This window comes from Globicephala melas, chromosome 2 (genome assembly GCF_963455315.2).
Source record: "Globicephala melas chromosome 2, mGloMel1.2, whole genome shotgun sequence".
Taxonomy (NCBI): domain Eukaryota; kingdom Metazoa; phylum Chordata; class Mammalia; order Artiodactyla; family Delphinidae; genus Globicephala; species Globicephala melas.
Genome location: NC_083315.2, coordinates 84,053,813 through 84,072,446, shown reverse-complemented (window position 1 = coordinate 84,072,446; position 18,634 = coordinate 84,053,813). Strand labels below are relative to the sequence as shown.

The following is an 18,634-nucleotide window of genomic DNA, read 5'->3' as shown; positions in this document are numbered from 1 at the left end:
CAGATGCTCATATAAGAGAAAAGCAGCATAAGTTTCATTGTTTTATAAAAATAAAATTTAAAAAGAAGTATGTCTATGTAGAAAACTAAAAATAAACTCTAAAATGTTAAAGTGGTATCTCTGGGTGATGAGGTTATAGAAGATTTTTATTGTATTTTAAGTTGTTTTCCTATTTTTCTTCTAAGATCATGGATTACTCGTGTGGTTTTAAAAACCTGATCTATCCAGTTGTTTCACTTAATGCTGAATTTTGAATTCAGCTCTCTTTTTTTTAATCATTTAGAAGATGAATCTTTTAAGAGCAATTTTAATATTCAGTTTTGTTGTGTTTTTAGCTGTCAAGAGGCTGCCTCCATGTTAAACATACTATTTCCTTATTTTATAGTGGGAAAGTAAAACTGTCCTGCACAATGAGCCTTTGGTTTTAGAAGGAGGCTATGAAAATTGGCTCCTTTGTTATCCACAGTATACAACAAATGCTAAAGTCACTCCACCCCCACGAGGCAAGAATGAAGAGGTGTCTGTCTCATGTATGTATGTGAAAATTTTTGTTTAAAATTGCTTCGGTAAAATAAACTTTATTTATGTTCTCAGGGTAATGTTTTTGGTTGTGTGTGCATTTGTCCTGTCAGATAGCAGTTTGCTTTTAGGCATAAAAATACAAGATGTCCCCATCCTGGAAGTTAATGTTTATTAATTCTTTAAGGCTGTTGTGGCTGTCACCTCTTAGTTTACATTTAACTATCACATATAACATGCATGAGATATGAAGTACTGTTTATGGGGTTTGCTTTTCTTTTAAAAATATTTTTATTCTTTTGGGGATTTTAGTGGATTTTACTTACCCCTCACTGGAAGAATCAGTTCCTTCTAAACCTACTGCCCAGATGACACCTCCTACAGAAGTCAATGAAAACACAGAATTGATAAACAATCAAGATGAGAGAGTGGGACCACTGAATATATCAACTCCAGTTGAACCAATTGCTGCTTCTAAATCTGATGTTTCACCCATAATTCAGCCAGTGCCTATTATAAAGAATGTTCCACAGGTATGTTCTTGATTTTCTTTTAACTTTTGTCTCTTTATTTTAATATTATATTAAATATATAGTATAGAAATATGTATCTAGCATATATATGCCTTCAGTATTTTAGAAAGAAAAATATTGAGAAATATCTATATGTTTTGGTACCTTTTCTGCTATAAAAAATTTTCATTGTAATTGTCTTACTGCCACAGCAATATTAGAATAACTAATTGGAAGGATTTTAAACCCAGCTGGGTCCATTTAGTACAGGCAGTACTAATGAAAGACAGTATTAGCACAGTGAAGTTGAACAACACTTTCAGGTGTTTTTTATTATAATTTAATTCATAGTATTTTCCCAAATAATTTGGCTTATAGATGATAGGTATGTGATGTCAATATTTTGGTTTTGAAATAGTATTTTAGTTCCATTTCCTTAGAATTTGACACATAAATAACAGGCATTTTTTATCAATAATTATTTAAAAGAGTTTAAATAAAAGATGTTACAATAGGGGGCTTTCCTGGTGGCACAGTGATTAAGAATCTGCCTGCCAGTGCAGGGGACACGGGTTCGAGCCCTGGTCCAGGAAGATCCCACATGTCACGGAGCAACTAAGCCCGTGCACCACAACTGCTGAGCCTGTGCTCTAGAGCCCGCGAGCCACAACTACTCAGCCCGCATGCCACAACTACTGAAGCCCGCGTGCCGAGAGCCTGTGCTCCCAACAAGAGAAGCCATCACAATGAGAAGCCCGCGCACCGCAACGAAGAGTAGTCCCCACTCACCGCAACTAGAGAAAGCGCGCACGCAGCAACGAAGACCCAACGCAGCCAAAAATAAAATAAATAAATTTATTTTTTAAAAAAAGATGTTACAATAAAAAACTTGTAGCATCTTTCTCTTCATTAGATTTTACTTAAAGGAAGGTTAACTGATTCTTTCCTGTGTGTTTTCCAACAAGATTTTTTAGCATTTACTTTTAATTTTTTTTCCTCAGGTATATTTAAATAGTATTTCACATTTGAAGTGGATGACATCTGGTTTGTGGAGCAGAAAATTAGTCATTTTTTTGTTGTAAAATGAAGTGGTTCATTTCTTCATTTTTTATGGCCTGCTTTTAATATTTCTGATTAAATCTTAAGACTAAATAGTATTTGAATAAATTATTCTTAAAATGGAAATTTAAGAAATTTTAAAAAGGGCTTCCCTGGTGGCGCAGTGGTTGAGAGTCCGCCTGCCGATGCAGGGGACATGGGTTCGTGCCCCGGTCTGGGAAGATCCCACATGCCGCGGAGCGGCTGGGCCCGTGAGCCATGGCCGCTGAGCCTGCGCATCGGAAACCTGTGCTCTGCAACGGGAGAGGCCACAACAGTGAGAGGCCCACGTAACGCCCCAAAAAAAAAAAAAAAATTTTAAAAAGAGCTTATGATATTGCACTTCCTTTCAACTTAATCAACATGTTATTTGCACCCTAATCCCTTCGTGACTTTCCGAGATATGTACAATTTATCAAACACATTTTGAGGATTTCCTATATGAAACAAAATATGAAGGTTTACAAATATGGGTCATCCATGGATTCTGTCTGATGTTTAGGAGAGACATGGACAAAATCAACCATAGCATAATGCAGAATATCCTAACTGTTTTTAATAGTCACTAGAGCACACAGCAAAGAGAGAAATTCTGACTGAGAGTGGGTATCATCAGGGGGTCTTCATGGAGGAGGTAGTATTTTTATCTGAGTTTTAAGGATTGAATAGGATTTGAGAAACAAGTGGAAAATTGTATGACTGAAGGCACAAAGCATGTTCTGGGGTCAGTGAGTAGTTTTGACATGCTTGGGCACAGCTCTCAGTTGGAGACAGGTGAGTGTGATAGTAGATAAGATTGGAAAAGTGGACAGAAGTCATCAGGAGAGACTTGGATCTCTTGGAATTTTATCCTGTAGGCGAAAGGAAAGCATTTAAAAGAATTTTAAACTTGAAAGTAACAAGATCATAGCTATGCCTTTAATATGAGTGGAAAATGGATTGTTGCCAAAATATGGATGAAAACATTTATTTTGGTTCTTGTTCACCTTTTATTAACCTCATTCTCATAGTGGTCCTTCCACTTCATTCTCAAATAAATTTAGAAAAGGGGGCGGGGAATAGTTTCATTTTTACTGAAGAGGCAAAAAGAGAAGTAAGGAGCAAAGGAATGATTCCTTCTTCCTATGGTAGTGTTTCTAATGGAAAAACATAGTTCATTTTGTAAGAACACTACACAGGTTGTTACTGGCAGATATTCTCATTTTTGTTTCAGTAAACTTCATTCTCAAGAAATGATGTTAGGGTCACTTTTAACAATTTTGTATGGTTAGTATGTTGTTAAATTGAGATAATTACTCAGTTTGTCTTTAGTATCTTATCTCTTATGAAAGTTGTTATGGAATATTTTATTCATTTGCCCTGCAACATTTATTTACTAAGTGTCAGGCACAATCTCTACCCTCCTGGAGCTTATGTGCTCAGAGGGAGGAAAGATTTTAAACAGACAATTATAGTTATTTAATCAGAATCCCAGTAAGTACTATGAGGGAAAAGAATAGGGTATTATGAGGGCATATATCAGGGAACTTGGCTAGTCTTAGGGATCAGGGAAGTGTTTAAGGAAGAGATATTTAAGCCAAGATCTAATGTTGTGGTGGGGATTATCTAGATGAATAGCTGGTATAAAGACCTGAGTTGGGAAGGAGCATGGCATCTTTGAGGAATTAAGTGGAGGGAGGTAAGTATGGCTGGTGTAACAAGTAGTATGAGATAAGACTGGGGAGATAGGCAGAAGTGAGACCACACAGGCATGGCAAGGATTTTAGATGTAATCTAAGTACAGTGAGTGGCTATTTAAAATAAGGTTTTAAGTAGGTGGTTGGATTTGTGCTTTAAAATGATTACTCTGGTAACAGTGTGGAGAAATAAATTTTCTGGTTTGAGCAACTATTTGCATAGTGGTCACACCCATGTGTTTGTGGGGCGAAATCATGAATTCTGTTTTGTCCGTTTTAGGTTTGTGGTATATGTGAGACACTCACATGAAGATATTGAGTAGGCAGTTGGTTATGTAGAAATGGAACATTAGGTATGCCCAGGTCTGGGTTTTATGTTTTAGAGTGAACTCTTCATGTACAGAACATATCAGTGTATTGAAAGTGTGGAATCAAGAGGACGTAAGTGCCAAGTGCCTTCTGAGAAATCTTGACATTGGATAATTTACAAGTAGATGTTTTGGTAGATGTTGTCTCCACACAGTGATGGTTCTTTTATCACAACTTGATATCAAGAACTGAGGTTACCATGTTCCTGGATTTTGACAAAAGTATGTTTTTCTCTGTTTTTGTTGATATAGATTGATCGTACTAAAAAACCGGCAGTCAAATTGCCTGAAGATCATAGAATAAAATCTGAAATTACAGATCATGAGCAACAGTCTCCTCAGAATGGAAAAGTTGTTCCTGATCGGTCCACAAAACCGGTATTTCCCCTTCCAACTGCCATGTTAACAGATGAAGAAAAAGCTCGTATTCATGCAGAAACTGCTCTTCTAATGGAGAAAAACAAACAAGAAAAAGAACTTAGAGAAAGGCAGCAAGAGGAACAGAAAGAGAAACTGAGGAAAGAAGAAGAAGAACAAAAAGACAGGAAGAAACAAGAAGCTGAAGAAAATGAAATCACAGAGAAGGAACAAAAAGCAAAAGAACAAATGGAAAAGAAAGAAAGTGAACAGGCCAAGAAAGAAGATAAAGAAACCTCAGCAAAGAAGGGCAGAGAAATAACAGGAGTAAAAAGACAAAGTAAAAGTGAACATGAAACTACTGATGCCAAGAAATCTGTGGAAGATAGGGGGAAAAGGTGTCCAACCCCAGAAGTGCAGAAAAAGTCAACAGGAGATGTGCCCCATGCCTCTGTGGCAGGAGATTCCAGTTCAGGCAAGGTAAGCAGAAACAAACAGTACAAGTTGCCAACTAAGTGTAATAAAATGTATATAAATAAATAATAAAATGTATATAAAAAGATGACACCAGTAGCATTCCATAAACAGGGCAGGCATTTTAAGTAATTTTCTTAGGAGATGATAGATTTGTACTGATCCACCTACATTTGCTTACCTACTGTTATTTGATTGGTTGGGAATGGAATTGCTTTTTGTGTCTATGAAATGCAACATATTTTCGATAATTGAGATAAATAGCTACGTTCTTCATTTTATTTTACTAAATTTATTTATTTATTTTTGGCTGCATTGGGTCTGCGTTGCTGCGCATGGGCTTTTCTCTAGTTGCAGCGAGCAGGGGCTACTCTTTGTTGCAGTGCTCGGGCTTCTCATTGTGGTGGCTTCTCTTGTTGCGAAGCATGGGCTCTAGGTGCAAGGGCTTCAGTAGTTGTGGCGCATGGGCTCGGTAGTTGTGGCAATTAACAATGCCTTTCCCTTTTGAACACTAAACTAAATAAGTGTTTTGGGTTTTTTTAATCCTACTTTATTTTTTTCCTTCTAGTTATATTGAGATATTAATGACATACAGCACTGTATAAGTTTAAGATGTACAGCATAATGATTTGACTTACATACATCATGAAATAATTATCACAGTAAATTTAATGAATACCCATCATCTCATAGAGATACAAAATTAAAGAAACAGTAAAAAAAAAATTGTGTGATAAGAACTCTTAGGATTTACTTACTTAACATCTTTCATATGTAATGTACAGCAGTGTTGAGTATATTTGTCATGTCGTACATTACATCCCCAGTACTTACTTACCTTATAACTGGAAGTTTGTACCTTACAATTACCTTCATCCAGTTCCCCCTACTCCCACCTCCGATAAACACAAATCTGATCTTTTTTCCTATGTGTTTGTTTGTTTTTGAAGTATAAATGATTTATAACGCTGTTAGTTCCTGTTACACAACATAGCAATTTGGTATTTCTATACGTTTCAAAATGATCACCGTAATAAGTCTAGTTACGATATGTCACCATACAAGGATACATAGCTATTGACTATATTCCCCACACTGTATATATTTCATCCCTGTGAAATTTATTTTGCAACTGAAAGTTTATACCTCTTAATCTCCCTCACCTATTTCTTTCCTCCCCACACTGTCCTCCCCTATGGCAACCACCTGTTTGTTCTCTGTATCTATAACTGTTTCTGTTTTATGTTTGTTCATTTGTTTTTTAGCTTCTACATGTAAGCGAAATCATACAATATTTTATCTTTTTGGGGCTGACTTATTTCACTTAGCATACTACCCTCTAGGTCCATCCATGTTGTCACAAGTGGCAAGATTTCATTCTTTTTTTTTTTTTAATGGCTGACTAATGGGCACCTGGGTTGCTTCCATATCTTGGCTATTATAAATAATGCTGCAATGAATATAGGGGTACATATATCTTTTCTAATTACTGGTTTTGGTTTCTTTGGATAAATAACCAGGAGTGGAATTGCTGGATCATATGGTAGTTCTATTTTTCAGATTTTAAGGACTCTTCATACTGTTTTTCATAGCGACTGTACCAATTTACATTCCCACCAACAGTGTTGTAGTAAGGCTCCTTTTTCTCCACGTTCTCGCCAATACTTGTTATTTGTGGTCTTTTTGATAATAGCCATTTTGACAGGTGTGAGGTAATATCTCATTGTGGTTTTGATTTGCATTTCCCTGATGACTGGTGATGTTGAGCATCTTTTCATGTGCCTGTTGGCCATCTGTATGTGTTCTTCAGAAAAATGTCTATTCAGATCCTCTGCCCATTTTTAAATCAGGTTTTTTGTTTCTTTGATGTTGAGCTGTCTGAGTTCTTTGTATAATTTGGATATTAACCCCTTATCAGATATTATCATTTGCAAGTATCTTCTCCCATTCAGTAGGTGGCCTTTTCATTTTGTTGTTAGTTTCCTTCTCTGTGCAAAAGCTTTTTAATTTGATCTAGTCAAAATTTGTTTATTTTTGCTTTTGTTTCCTTTGCCTGAGGAGACATATGCAAAAAAATATTACTAAGACCAATGTCAAAGAGTGTTCTGCCTGTGTTTTCTTCTAGAAGTTTTATGGTTTCAGGTCTTACATTTAAGTCTTTAATCCATCTTGAATTTATTTTTGTGCATGTTGTAGGAGAATAGTCTAGTTTGATTCTTCTGCATGTAGCTGTCCAGTTTTTCCAACACCATTTTTGTTTTGTTTTTTGGGTTTCTTTTGTTTGTTTTACATCTTCTCTCTTGGTTTTTTTGTTTGTTTGTTTGGTTTTGGTTTTGTTTTTTGGGGGGCTGCTTCACACAGCTTTCGGGATCTTAGTTCCCCGACCAGGGATTGCACCCAGGGCCACTGCAGTGAAAGCGTGGAGTCCTGACCATTGGACCACCAGGGAACTCCTGGCTTATTTTTAATATTAATAAAATGTCAGTGGTCTTTGAATGCTGAACTTTATAATACATACATACTTTGAATTATTTCGTCCAATAAAAAGAAGTGTGGAAAAAAATTACTTGCTTCCTTATGTATCTCAAAGACCTGATCCATCAACAACACCATTTATTGAAGAGGTTATCTTTTCCCCATTGTATATTCTTCCTCCCTTGTCATAGATTAATTTGACCATGTAAGTGTGGGTTCATTTCTGGCCTCTCTGTTCTGTCCCATTGATCTGTGTGGCTGTTTTTGTGCCAGTACCATACTGGTTTGATGACTGTAGGTTTGTAGTTGAAGTCAGGGAGCATGATTCGTCCAGTTCTGTTCTTTCCTAAGATTGCTTTGGCTATTTGGGGTCTTCTGTGTTTCTGTAAACATTTTAGATTATTTGTTCTAGTTCTGTGGAAAATGCCATTGGTGTCTTTTTTGTTTTGTTTTTATCTTTTTTCTTATTAATACAGTATTTATTTGTCTTCCTTCTGTCAAACCGTGAGCCAACCCCTTTCCCCAGGCTGCCTGGGGTGGTACAGGAAAAGGAACATACAGGGCAGACAAGACACGGGAGAAAGAACTATGGGAGGTAGAAACAGCCCCTTCACATGGTGAAGAGGATGAGAAAGGCCACCATCAGGCAAAGGAGTCCCATGGCTTCCAAGAGGCAAAGCCCAGAATGGTGTAGGAGAAGAGCTGTTGCTTCAGAGAAGGGTTCCTGGCATAACCAATGATGAGGCTCCCAAACACAGTCCCAATTCCAGCCCCAGAGCCAGCCACCCCTACTGTGGCAGCCCCAGCTCCAGTGAACTTGGCTGCTGTGTCAGTGTCCCTCGAAATGGCACTGGTTTGGAAGCAGCGACTAGGAATAAGTGAGGTGGTCAGGGGACTCGGGGTTGCCAAGCTGCTGTGGCTCTCATCTGTCAGCATCTCCAGTTGTTTCAGCACCACTGCAGACAGTGATCGGCTCATTAGTGGAGAGGTTCTCCTGATCAAGGAGGGGATGGAAATGAACTTGGCACACGTGTACATTTTCAGGGGCTGAAGAGCCATGGCAGGAGAGCTGCTCCCAGTGCAGAGAAGACAATAGAGAGCACCATTGGTGTTTTGATAGAGATTTCATTGAATCTGTAGATTGCCTTGGGTAGAATGGACATTTTAACAATATTAATTCTTCCAATCCATGAACACAGTATTATCTTTTCATCTGTTCGGGGCATCCTCAATTATCTTTCATCAGTGTCTTACAGTTTTCCAAGTACAGGTCTTTTACCTCCTTAGTTAGATTTATTCCTATATATTTTATTCTTTTTTAATATTTATTTATTTTCTTTATTTAAAAAAATTTTTTTTTGGCTGCATCAGGTATTAGTTGTAGCATGTGGGATCTCTCGTTGCAGCGCAGGCTTTTTGTTGTGGTGTGGGCTTCTTCTCTCTAGTTATGGCATGTGGGCTCCAGGGCATGAGGGCTCTGTAGTTGTGGTGTGTGGGCTCCAGAGCACATGGGCTCTGTAGTTTGTGCCATGCGGGCTCTCTCGTTGAGGTGTGTGAGCTCAGTAGTTGTGACACGCAGGCTTAGTTGCCCTGCGGCACGTGGGATCTTAGTTCCCCGACCAGGGATCGAACCCACATCCCCTGCATTGGAAGGTGGATTCTTTATCACTGGACCACCAGGGAAGTCCCTATTTTATTCTTTTTGATGCAATTGTAAATGGGATTGTTTTCTTAATTTCTTTCAGGTAGTTCATTATTAGTGTATACAAATGCAACAGATTTCTGTATATGAGTTTTGTATACTGCAACTTTACCAAATTCATTGATGAGCTCTAGTAGTTTTTTGGTGGCATCTTCAGGATTTTCTATGTATAGTATGATGTCATCTTCTAACAAATAAGTTTTTATAATAGTAAGAACAGCTATACCCCTTTTTACATTTCATATAAATGGAAATATATTTTTGGTAGTGTGAAAATGAATTCTAATTGGAGGTGAAATACTGTCTTTATTGAACATCAATTTCTATACTTCTCAAGCAGCAGTTTATGCATATACCAAAATTAACAATTCATATTAGTGCCACATTTATCCACTGAACACTTAACCTAGTAACTTTAATTATCAAAGATGTAGGTCCCATGCAAAAGCCTTCTAAACATCCAAAGTTAGGAAAATGAAGCTCATGTTCTAAAATTCTCTAACTTTATTCATAGAAGAATCAGAACTTAGGAGCTTTTACCATTTAAATATTATTCATTGTGTAGCTAGTATATGCCAGGTATTTCTACTATTGATACATAATCTTACTTATTCCTCCTAATGATAACTCTATGAGGAATTCAATTTACAGATGAAATTGAAGCTTAGAGGTTAAGTAAGTTGCCTGTGAATCACATATGCAGTTAAATTCCAAAGCCACCTTCTATCCAGAGGCAGGTAGTCTTAAGAACTTAAAGCATTCGTATTTCTGGGGTCACTTAGTATAGGTGCCAAATATGCATACAAGTCTAAATAGCCCTGAGATGATCACATGTAGTTTTTTAATGTTTCCTATAATGTAACACAAGGAAAAGTTAAGATTGCATTCATTGTATGATCCTTTTAAAAGTAGGCAAAATGTGTGATTTATTCTGGAATAAATTTTGTTTATCACACTTTTAAGTTTTTACTTTACTGTAGTTATTTTTAAAATCTATAAGATTAAAGTGAATTTCTTAAAGCATCTATGAGAAGTTCTAAGAGGATATAAAATGAATTTTGCACTCCTGAATATTGCTCTGTATGAAATTCTATAATCGCTTCATTCTGTTTAATACGTTAATGATTTTAAATCACTACCACTTTCAAGGTAGCCAAAATCATAAGAGATTTAAATAAAAGGATAATGTTCACAAGAGGCCATGGTGTGTGTACACTAATGACCTAACATCTTATATTTGGCCATGTATTATGAATCAGTGTGTCATAATCCACTGTGATTGACATCTCTTCCCCACCACTGATTCATCAAAGTTTCTTAGTTCTTTACCTTTGGAGTTAGGAAATCCCACATGGGCCCCGCCACCTTTAATTTTAAGTGTCTAATTTGACAGTAAAATCAAATAAACTTTTCAGAGCCTCATTTTTTTTCCTCTCTTTTTACATTTGCAGTCTGATGGATTTGCTTGTATTAGCTAGTGATAGGTAGGTTTTTGTTGGGGAAAAGTTAAAGTTTTGTTTCACTTCTGATTTTAATAATTTTATAGCCTGTTAAGATTAAAGGACAACCAGAAAGTGGAATTCTAAAGACTGGAACTTTTAGAGAGAATACAGAAGGCACTGAAAGAAATAAAGTAAGCAACAGTTCATTGGATAGGAAAAGAAAATATGGATTATAACCATGTGGTTATCTCTACCATATCATCCTCCTCCATCTTAAGATCTTCTCTCTGAGGGTATCTTTGCTATCTTTGGTAGCATTTTTTGCTTGTTTTTGCATGATGGGTCCACTCATATGCTAAAGGGAATAGATCCTTATCTTCCTATTTAAAGTATGATGATATGTTCTATTCATTTTATGAAATTAAAAGATACTTAGGCCTTATTGTATGATCTAGCAATTCTACTTCTGGTTATATACCCAAAAGAATTGAAAGCAGACCCTCAAAGAGAAATTTATACACCCATATTCATAGGGTATTATTCATAATGGCCAAAGGATGGAAGTAACTCAAGTATACACTGATAGATGAATCTATAAAAAATGTGGTATGTACATATAATGGAATATTATTCAGCTTTTAAAAAAGAAATTCTGACATGGATGAACCTTGATGACATTACGCTAAGTGAAATAAACCAGTCACAAGAGGACAAATGTTCTTTGATTCCATTTATATAGGGTACATAGAATGGTTAAATTCATAGAGACAGGAAGTAGTGTGGTGGTTGCCAGGGACCTAGGGGTTGGGAGAAGTTCGGAGTTGTTTAAATGGGTACAGAGTTTTAGTTTTGCAAGATGAAGAGAGTTCTGGAGAGTGGTTGCACAACAGTGTGAATATACTTAATGCCACTTACCTATACACTTAAAAATGTTCAAGATGGTAAATGTTATATTTCATCACAATTTTTAAAATATTTAGGCCTTTTATAAGATGTCTTTGCCTTTGTTTTTATTTAAGAGTTTTCTTGACGTATAATTTGAATACTATAAAAGTAATCCATTTTTAATGTACAGTTCAGTGATTTCAGTTCAGAGTTGTGAAACAGTTTTAATGCAATCCAATTTTAGGACATTTCCATCACACCAAAAAGATCTCTGTGCCCAGCTATAGTCACTCTCCATTCCAGGCACCATGAATCTAATCTTTGTCTCCACAGATTTGCCTCTTCTAGGCATTTCATACAAATAATATATGTATAGTCTTTTGTATATTTCTTTCACCTACCGTAATTTTTTGACATTCATCTATATTGTACCACGTATCAGTAGTTTATTCCTTTTGTTGCTGAGTAGTATTCCATTGTATGGATATACCACATTTGATGGACATTGGATTGCTTCTGCTTTGGGGCTGTTATCAATAATGCTGCTATTAACATTTGCATCTAAGTGTCTTTGTATGGAAATGTATTTTCATTTCTTTTGTGTTGACACCTAGAAGTGAAATTGTCTTTGTGTTTCTATTTTTTTTTTGTTTTGGGAGTTTATTTTGATGAAGTCCAATTTATTATTTTTTCTTTTCTTCTTTTATAAATTTATTTTTTTCTCTTTGGCTGCATTGGGTCTTCGTTGCTGTGCACAGGCTTTCTCAAGTTGCAGAGAGCAGGGGCTACTCTTCATTGTGGTGGGCGGGCTTCTCATTGCAGTGGCTTCTCTTGTTGCAGAGCACAGGCTCTAGGGCACGCAGGCTTCAGTAGTTGTGGCACAAGGACTCAGTAGTTGTGGCTCACGGGCTCTAGAGCTCAGACTCAATAGTTGTGGCACACAAGCTTAGTTGCTCTGCAACATGTGGGATCTTCCCGGACCAGGGCTCGAATCTGTGTCCCCTGCATTGGCAGGTGGATTCTTAACCACTGTGCCACCAGGGAAGCCTGTGTTTGTTTTTTTAGAGAAACTTTTAAAAGTCACTGTTATTATAGGCTTGTGCACACACACTCCTTCCCCTTGCTGTGATAATTTTAGGACTTTAAAAAAACATATATAAATGGAATATTACTCAGCCATAAAAAGAAATGAAATCGAGTTATTTGTAGTGAGGTGGATGGACCTAGAGTCTGTCATACGGAGTGAAGTAAGTCAGAAAGAGAAAAGCAAATACTGTAATCTAATGCATATGTATGGAATCTAAAAAAAGAAAAAATGGTACTGATGAACCTAGTTGCAGGGCAGGAATAAAGAGGTAGACATAGAGAATGGACTTGAGGACTTGGGGTGGGAGGGGGAAGCTGGGGCGAAGTGAAAGTAGCATCGACATATATACACTACCAAATATGTAAAATAGTTGGGTGGTGGGAAGCAGCAATATAGCACAGGGAGATTGGCTTGGTGCTTTGGGATGACCTAGAGGGGTGGGATAGGGAGAATGGGAGGGGGGATATGGGGACATGTATACATATGGCTGATTCGCTTTGTTGTGCAACAGAAACTAACACAGTATTGTGAAGCAATTATACTCCAATAAAGATCTATTTAAAAAAAGAAAGAAAACATGTATAGTTCTTCATCTTTGAACTTGTTTTAAAAAATATTAAGGGCAGCAACACAAGGCTTTTTGGTTCTTTGGTACAAGTAGCTTAAGTTTGTATATGGCAAAATGTAATTTAAAAATCTTTTACTTTTTTGTTTTTTTTTCTTTAGTCTCGAGAGCCTTTGACAAGAGCACGAAGTGAAGAAATGGGGAGGATCGTACCAGGACTGCCTTCAGGCTGGGCCAAGGTAAAATTCAAAATTAGCACAGAAATAAATTACATGGTCACTGTTTTTTTAAAAAACAAAACATGTATTTGTTTATTCTGCATCTTCTCTAATGCAGAGTGGATTCTGTTTCTTCATTATAAAGGACATAACTCATTTCCCTAATTACAGCAGGGTTAGATTTTTCAGTATCCAATCTGGGATGATGGCTACAGTATATGAACATCCTGGCATTTGTCATTGAGAAACAGTGTATCACTTTAAAACCTGAAGTTGTTTGAAAGTTTAATTATAGAAGTGATTATCACCATTTTATTCAAATAATTTTAATCCAGAAGTAAATTCATCAGTGAAATACTTTTGAGTGATATTTTTGTTGTTGTTCTCTCGATGTTCATCATTTTCTGACCTTTGTTTTTCCCCATGTAAGTTTCTTGACCCTATCACTGGAACTTTTCGTTACTATCATTCGCCCACCAACACTGTTCATATGTATCCACCGGAAATGGCTCCTTCATCAGCACCTCCTTCCACCCCTCCAACTCATAAAGCCAAGCCACAGATTCCTGCCGAGCGGGATAGAGAACCGTCCAAGCTGAAGCGCTCCTACTCCTCCCCAGATATAACCCAAGCCATTCAAGAGGAAGAGAAGAGGAGACCAGCAGTAACTCCAACAGTTAATCGGGAAACCAAGTAAGTTTATCCTGACTCCTAGAAACGAATCATCTGCTGTATTTGAAAACTTCTACTCTAAGCATATCAGTTTATTAACATCAGGGCGTCAGAAAATTCTGTGGATGGCTGTCCCAGCCTTTATTTACTAAAGAGGAAAAAAGAAAGAAATGGATTAAATGTCCTTGGTTTTTCTCCCAAGGGCTAACTTAAATATATCACAGAGGATTATCATATGTAATCATGTAGATATAAAAGTATACACCTTGTTAAGTTTTAAGGCAGTGTGCCATAGACTGCTTAGATGTGTTGTATAAACTTCCTGTGATCCCTAAATCTCCTTTTGAGGACCATAATTTATGGAATTATTGAGTATGTCTTGTTGCAGCTCTTAAATTCCAAACTTTTTTTTTTTTAACTCAGCCAGTAATGTGGGAGTAAACTTACATAGTATTAAAGTAATGAGCATTATAGTGTGTATCAGCTTCTATTTACCACTTCTGATCATTACTTTTGGGGGATGTAGGATAGATGGAAGTGAAAATAAATGGATTTTTCTATTTATTAAATATAATCTCTTAATTGCTAAGGAATTCTAACTAGGCTGTCTTTTTGGCCTCTTCAGAATCACCTCCGCAAAAAGTAGTTAATATATTTTCCTCATGAGAACCTTCCCTGCCAGGTAGGACTTACCTGGAGGAGATTTTGTAAAATTGGTAAATCTAGTTATAGATTTTAGGGCTCACTATTAAAGCTGGTGAGGTGTAATTCCTTCTTGAATTATCATTCTTATGAAAGTTTGTTAATTTGACAGTTTTAAAAACTACAGCATATGCAGTTCATGTATTTTTTTATCTGTGTTGAACAGAGAAATAGCACATGAGTGCATACACCTGAGCCATGTGTAAAGAAAAGGTGGTTGAAATATAATCTGTTCTCAGTATTCCTTTCAGAGGTGGAAATATACTTAGGATCAATAATAAAAGAAAGACTTATCAATTAGGAGTTTTCTTAATGCTGTAGCAGTTCTAGAAGTTCCACATATACATCAAATACACTAAGTAACAAAAGTCTTGGAGGCATTCTCTAGTCTAGTGCTGTCCAATAGACATGTTGATAGAAATGTTCTGTATCTGTGCTGTCCAGTATGGTAGTGGCTATTTTGAATTGTGGCTAATGTAACTAAAAAGCTAAATTTTAAATTTTATCTTAAATTTATATAGCCACCTGTGGCTAGTGGCTACTACCATATTTGTCAGCACAGCTCTAGACTTTAGGTTATAGTACCCAAATAACCTCTGCCTGCTTGATAATATACTCCACAGTACCATATATATATATACACACATACACTTTTTTTTTTTTTTTGATTCCTTGTTTGGCATTCTGGTTGAATACAACATATGGTAATGCTAAATTTCCTGGGATCATTTAAAGAAGTTTGAAAGAACCTTCTCTACTAGAAGACTCTACCTGTTCATGAGAAGCCAGAGAATCTATCTCAGGGTATCTGTAAAAAACCATGGACTCACATAAGAGGTTAAAGGTGTTTGTTTCATGGGAGGGTCACAGAATATAACCAGTGTTAACCTAGATACTAAATGTCCTGTAAGACCCATTACCTTATGAGCTAACTTAATAACTATTTGCAAGATTACTGAATACACTGGTACAGATGCTGGAGTTTACTGCCCTTTGTAGTGTGAACCTTCATTTCAGGTGCTGTGCATTTTAAAGTATCTTGTACACTTTTCTTCCTTAGGCCAACAAGCTACCCTAAAACTGAGATCACAAGGCTTTCTGCTTCTCAAATTCGGAACCTCAATCCTGTTTTTGGAGGATCTGGACCAGCTCTCACCGGACTTCGTAATTTAGGAAATACTTGTTACATGAACTCAATACTGCAGTGCCTATGTAATACTCCACATCTGGCTGATTATTTCAACCGCAACTGTTATCAGGATGATATTAATAGGTAAAGAAATATCATACTTTTTGCAGTACAGTATTAAAAGGGTGATCTAACCACGCTTCCTTACCAGCCAGTTCCAGAGATGTCAAATTAGGAAAGAGGAAAATATTCTTAAGAACAGTGTAGAAATTGCCAGGACATGGAAGCAACCTAAGTGTCCATCGACAGATGAATGGATAAAGAAGATGTGGCACATATATACAGTGGAATATTACTCAGCCATAAAAAGAAATGAAGTTGAGTTATTTGTAGTGAGGTGGATAGACCTAGAGACTGTCATACAGAGTGAAGTAAGTCAGAAAGAGAAAAACAAATACTGTATGCTAACACATATATATGGAATCTAAAAAAAAAAAATGGTTCTGAAGAACCTAGGGGTAAGACGGGAATAAAGACGCAGATGCAGAGAATGGACTTGAGGACACAGGGAGGGGGAAGGGTAAGCTGGGACGAAGTGAGAGAGCGGCATGGACATATATACACTACCAAATGTAAATAGATAGCTAGTGGAAAGCAGCAGCATAGCACAGGGAGATCAGCTCGGTGCTTTGTGACCACCTAGAGGGGTGAGATAGGTAGGGTGGGAGGGAGACGCAAGAGGGGGATATATGCATACGTATAGCTGATTCACTTTGTTATACAGCAGAAACTAACACACCATTGTAAAGCAATTATACTCCAATAAAGATGTTTAAAAAAAAAAAAAGAACAGTGTAGAGAAAAGCCTCCTCTGATTGGTAAAGGACAACAGGAAAGGAACAGTACAAGAAGGTGGAACCACACTGTCTTAAACTGGAGCCTGTTGATAAGGAATAGGAGACCGTGCAGGGCTGGCAGCCAAAAAGAAGCAAGTTGGAGGGGTGTAATCAAAGTAAGATTCAGATAGGTATTTGGTAATAAACCTGTGAATAAGTATTTTAGTGTAGTGTAGGGTCACATATTACAGTATTGATGTCAAGAACCCACTGTACCTTGGCTTTTTATAATTCCTGTATTGCTTTTTTGTAACTTTAATTTTATTTGCAAAGGTCAAATTTGTTGGGGCATAAAGGTGAAGTGGCGGAAGAATTTGGCATAATCATGAAAGCCCTGTGGACAGGACAGTACAGGTATATCAGTCCAAAAGACTTTAAAATCACTATTGGGAAGATCAATGACCAGTTTGCAGGATACAGCCAGCAAGATTCACAAGAACTGCTTCTGTTCCTAATGGATGGTCTCCATGAAGATCTTAATAAAGTAAGAAATTTTTCTAAGTTGCAGAGGCCCCTTAGGGTTGCTTAACATTGTACTCATTTTTATAGCAATTTAAAATTATAGTTGGTGATTGTTCGGTGCTAATTTATTGAAACCTAGTGACTCTGTACTATGGCATGGAAGTTTAAAACAAATATAACTGATAGGTCTAATATTTGAAAGGAAGTATATGCAATTTGTATTTACTTATGAAAATGTTAACAGGTTGTATTACTGCAAGAAGTTTGTAAACGTTGTAAATTTGTAAAAATAGTTGTCAGAGATGCTGTGTTTGTGACCCACATGACCAAATGATTCATGTGAAAAGTTATTACTGAGGCATCTTAGTCTGTGTACTGTGGCTTCTTTTTAGCACCAAGCTGTCCTCTTTCAGAACCTTTGGGGTCACCTTTCTTACCAGCAACCACAGACATACACAAATAGATACACACACTTATATATGTATATGTGTGTGAATATATGTATGTTGTGTGTGTCTATATGTGTATATGTGTGTGAAGGTAGGTAGATAGATAGATAGAATGTATCCATCCATGAGACTAGGACAGCAAAATAACATCTGTCTAGTTGTAGTCCTAACTCCCAGCTATATGTGGAATGTCTTTTCAAAACCAGACTTTTCAGCTCTTTAAATAAAAATTTGTTGAGCAATTGCAACAAGTTACATCCTTTTGATAAAGTGGGTTTTGGTATTTTAGGAGGTTTTCTTGGCTAGAATTTTTTTGTAGCACTTGATGAGATTAGAATTCCTTTCTGAAAAGAACAAGAAGTGTTTCTGAATCTGCAGAGTGTTTGTATTTAATATACTCTTTCAATTTTATATTTAAATGTTGACTTTGAGATATTAATATAGAGTCTAAATTTTATTTCCAGGCTGATAATCGGAAGAGACATAAAGAAGAAAATAATGATCATCTCGATGACTTTAAAGCTGCAGAACACGCTTGGCAGAAGCACAAGCAGCTCAATGAATCTATCATTGTTGCCCTTTTTCAGGGTCAATTCAAATCCACAGTACAGTGCCTCACCTGCCACAGAAAGTCTAGGACATTTGAGGCGTTCATGTATCTGTCTCTACCACTAGCATCTACAAGTAAATGTACATTACAGGTAAGTTTAGGATTGAGAGAAAATGATTTGTTGAAGAAAAATTCTGTTCATATGCACATAGAGGTGTACTTTATTCAGTAATTTATTTCTCTTGTTTGCCCCATAAACATTTTACAGGTTAAAACTTAAACAAAAATTTTGTTTTAATTAGGCCTCTGTAGATTAGGAAAAAACCAGCATTTTTAAAAAGAAATTTTCCTTTTTAAAAGGTATTTTCCTATAAAATATTCTTTTAGAGTTAATAA

At 36.6% G+C, this 18,634-nt stretch overlaps 1 protein-coding gene and 1 pseudogene across 5 annotated transcripts in view; one reads left to right on the top strand and one right to left on the bottom strand.

The window, feature by feature from the left end:
• The window catches only part of USP8 (ubiquitin specific peptidase 8), a 98,085-nt gene that overhangs the window by 74,990 nt on the left and 4,461 nt on the right, over positions 1 to 18,634 (top strand). For 4 of the 5 annotated variants that reach the window (XM_060294270.2, XM_060294269.2, XM_030842763.3 and 1 more), the window contains 8 exons: positions 386 to 530; positions 832 to 1,052; positions 4,426 to 5,010; positions 13,322 to 13,399; positions 13,809 to 14,071; positions 15,813 to 16,025; positions 17,051 to 17,261; positions 18,153 to 18,389. In XM_060294270.2, the coding sequence (XP_060150253.1) occupies positions 386 to 530; positions 832 to 1,052; positions 4,426 to 5,010; positions 13,322 to 13,399; positions 13,809 to 14,071; positions 15,813 to 16,025; positions 17,051 to 17,261; positions 18,153 to 18,389 (1,953 nt within the window). The remainder of the gene's footprint in view (positions 1 to 385; positions 531 to 831; positions 1,053 to 4,425; positions 5,011 to 13,321; positions 13,400 to 13,808; positions 14,072 to 15,812; positions 16,026 to 17,050; positions 17,262 to 18,152; positions 18,390 to 18,634) is intronic. The other variant, XM_060294271.2, reaches the window with a different exon arrangement.
• LOC115845127 (ATP synthase F(0) complex subunit C2, mitochondrial pseudogene) lies at positions 7,966 to 8,550 on the bottom strand (annotated as a pseudogene).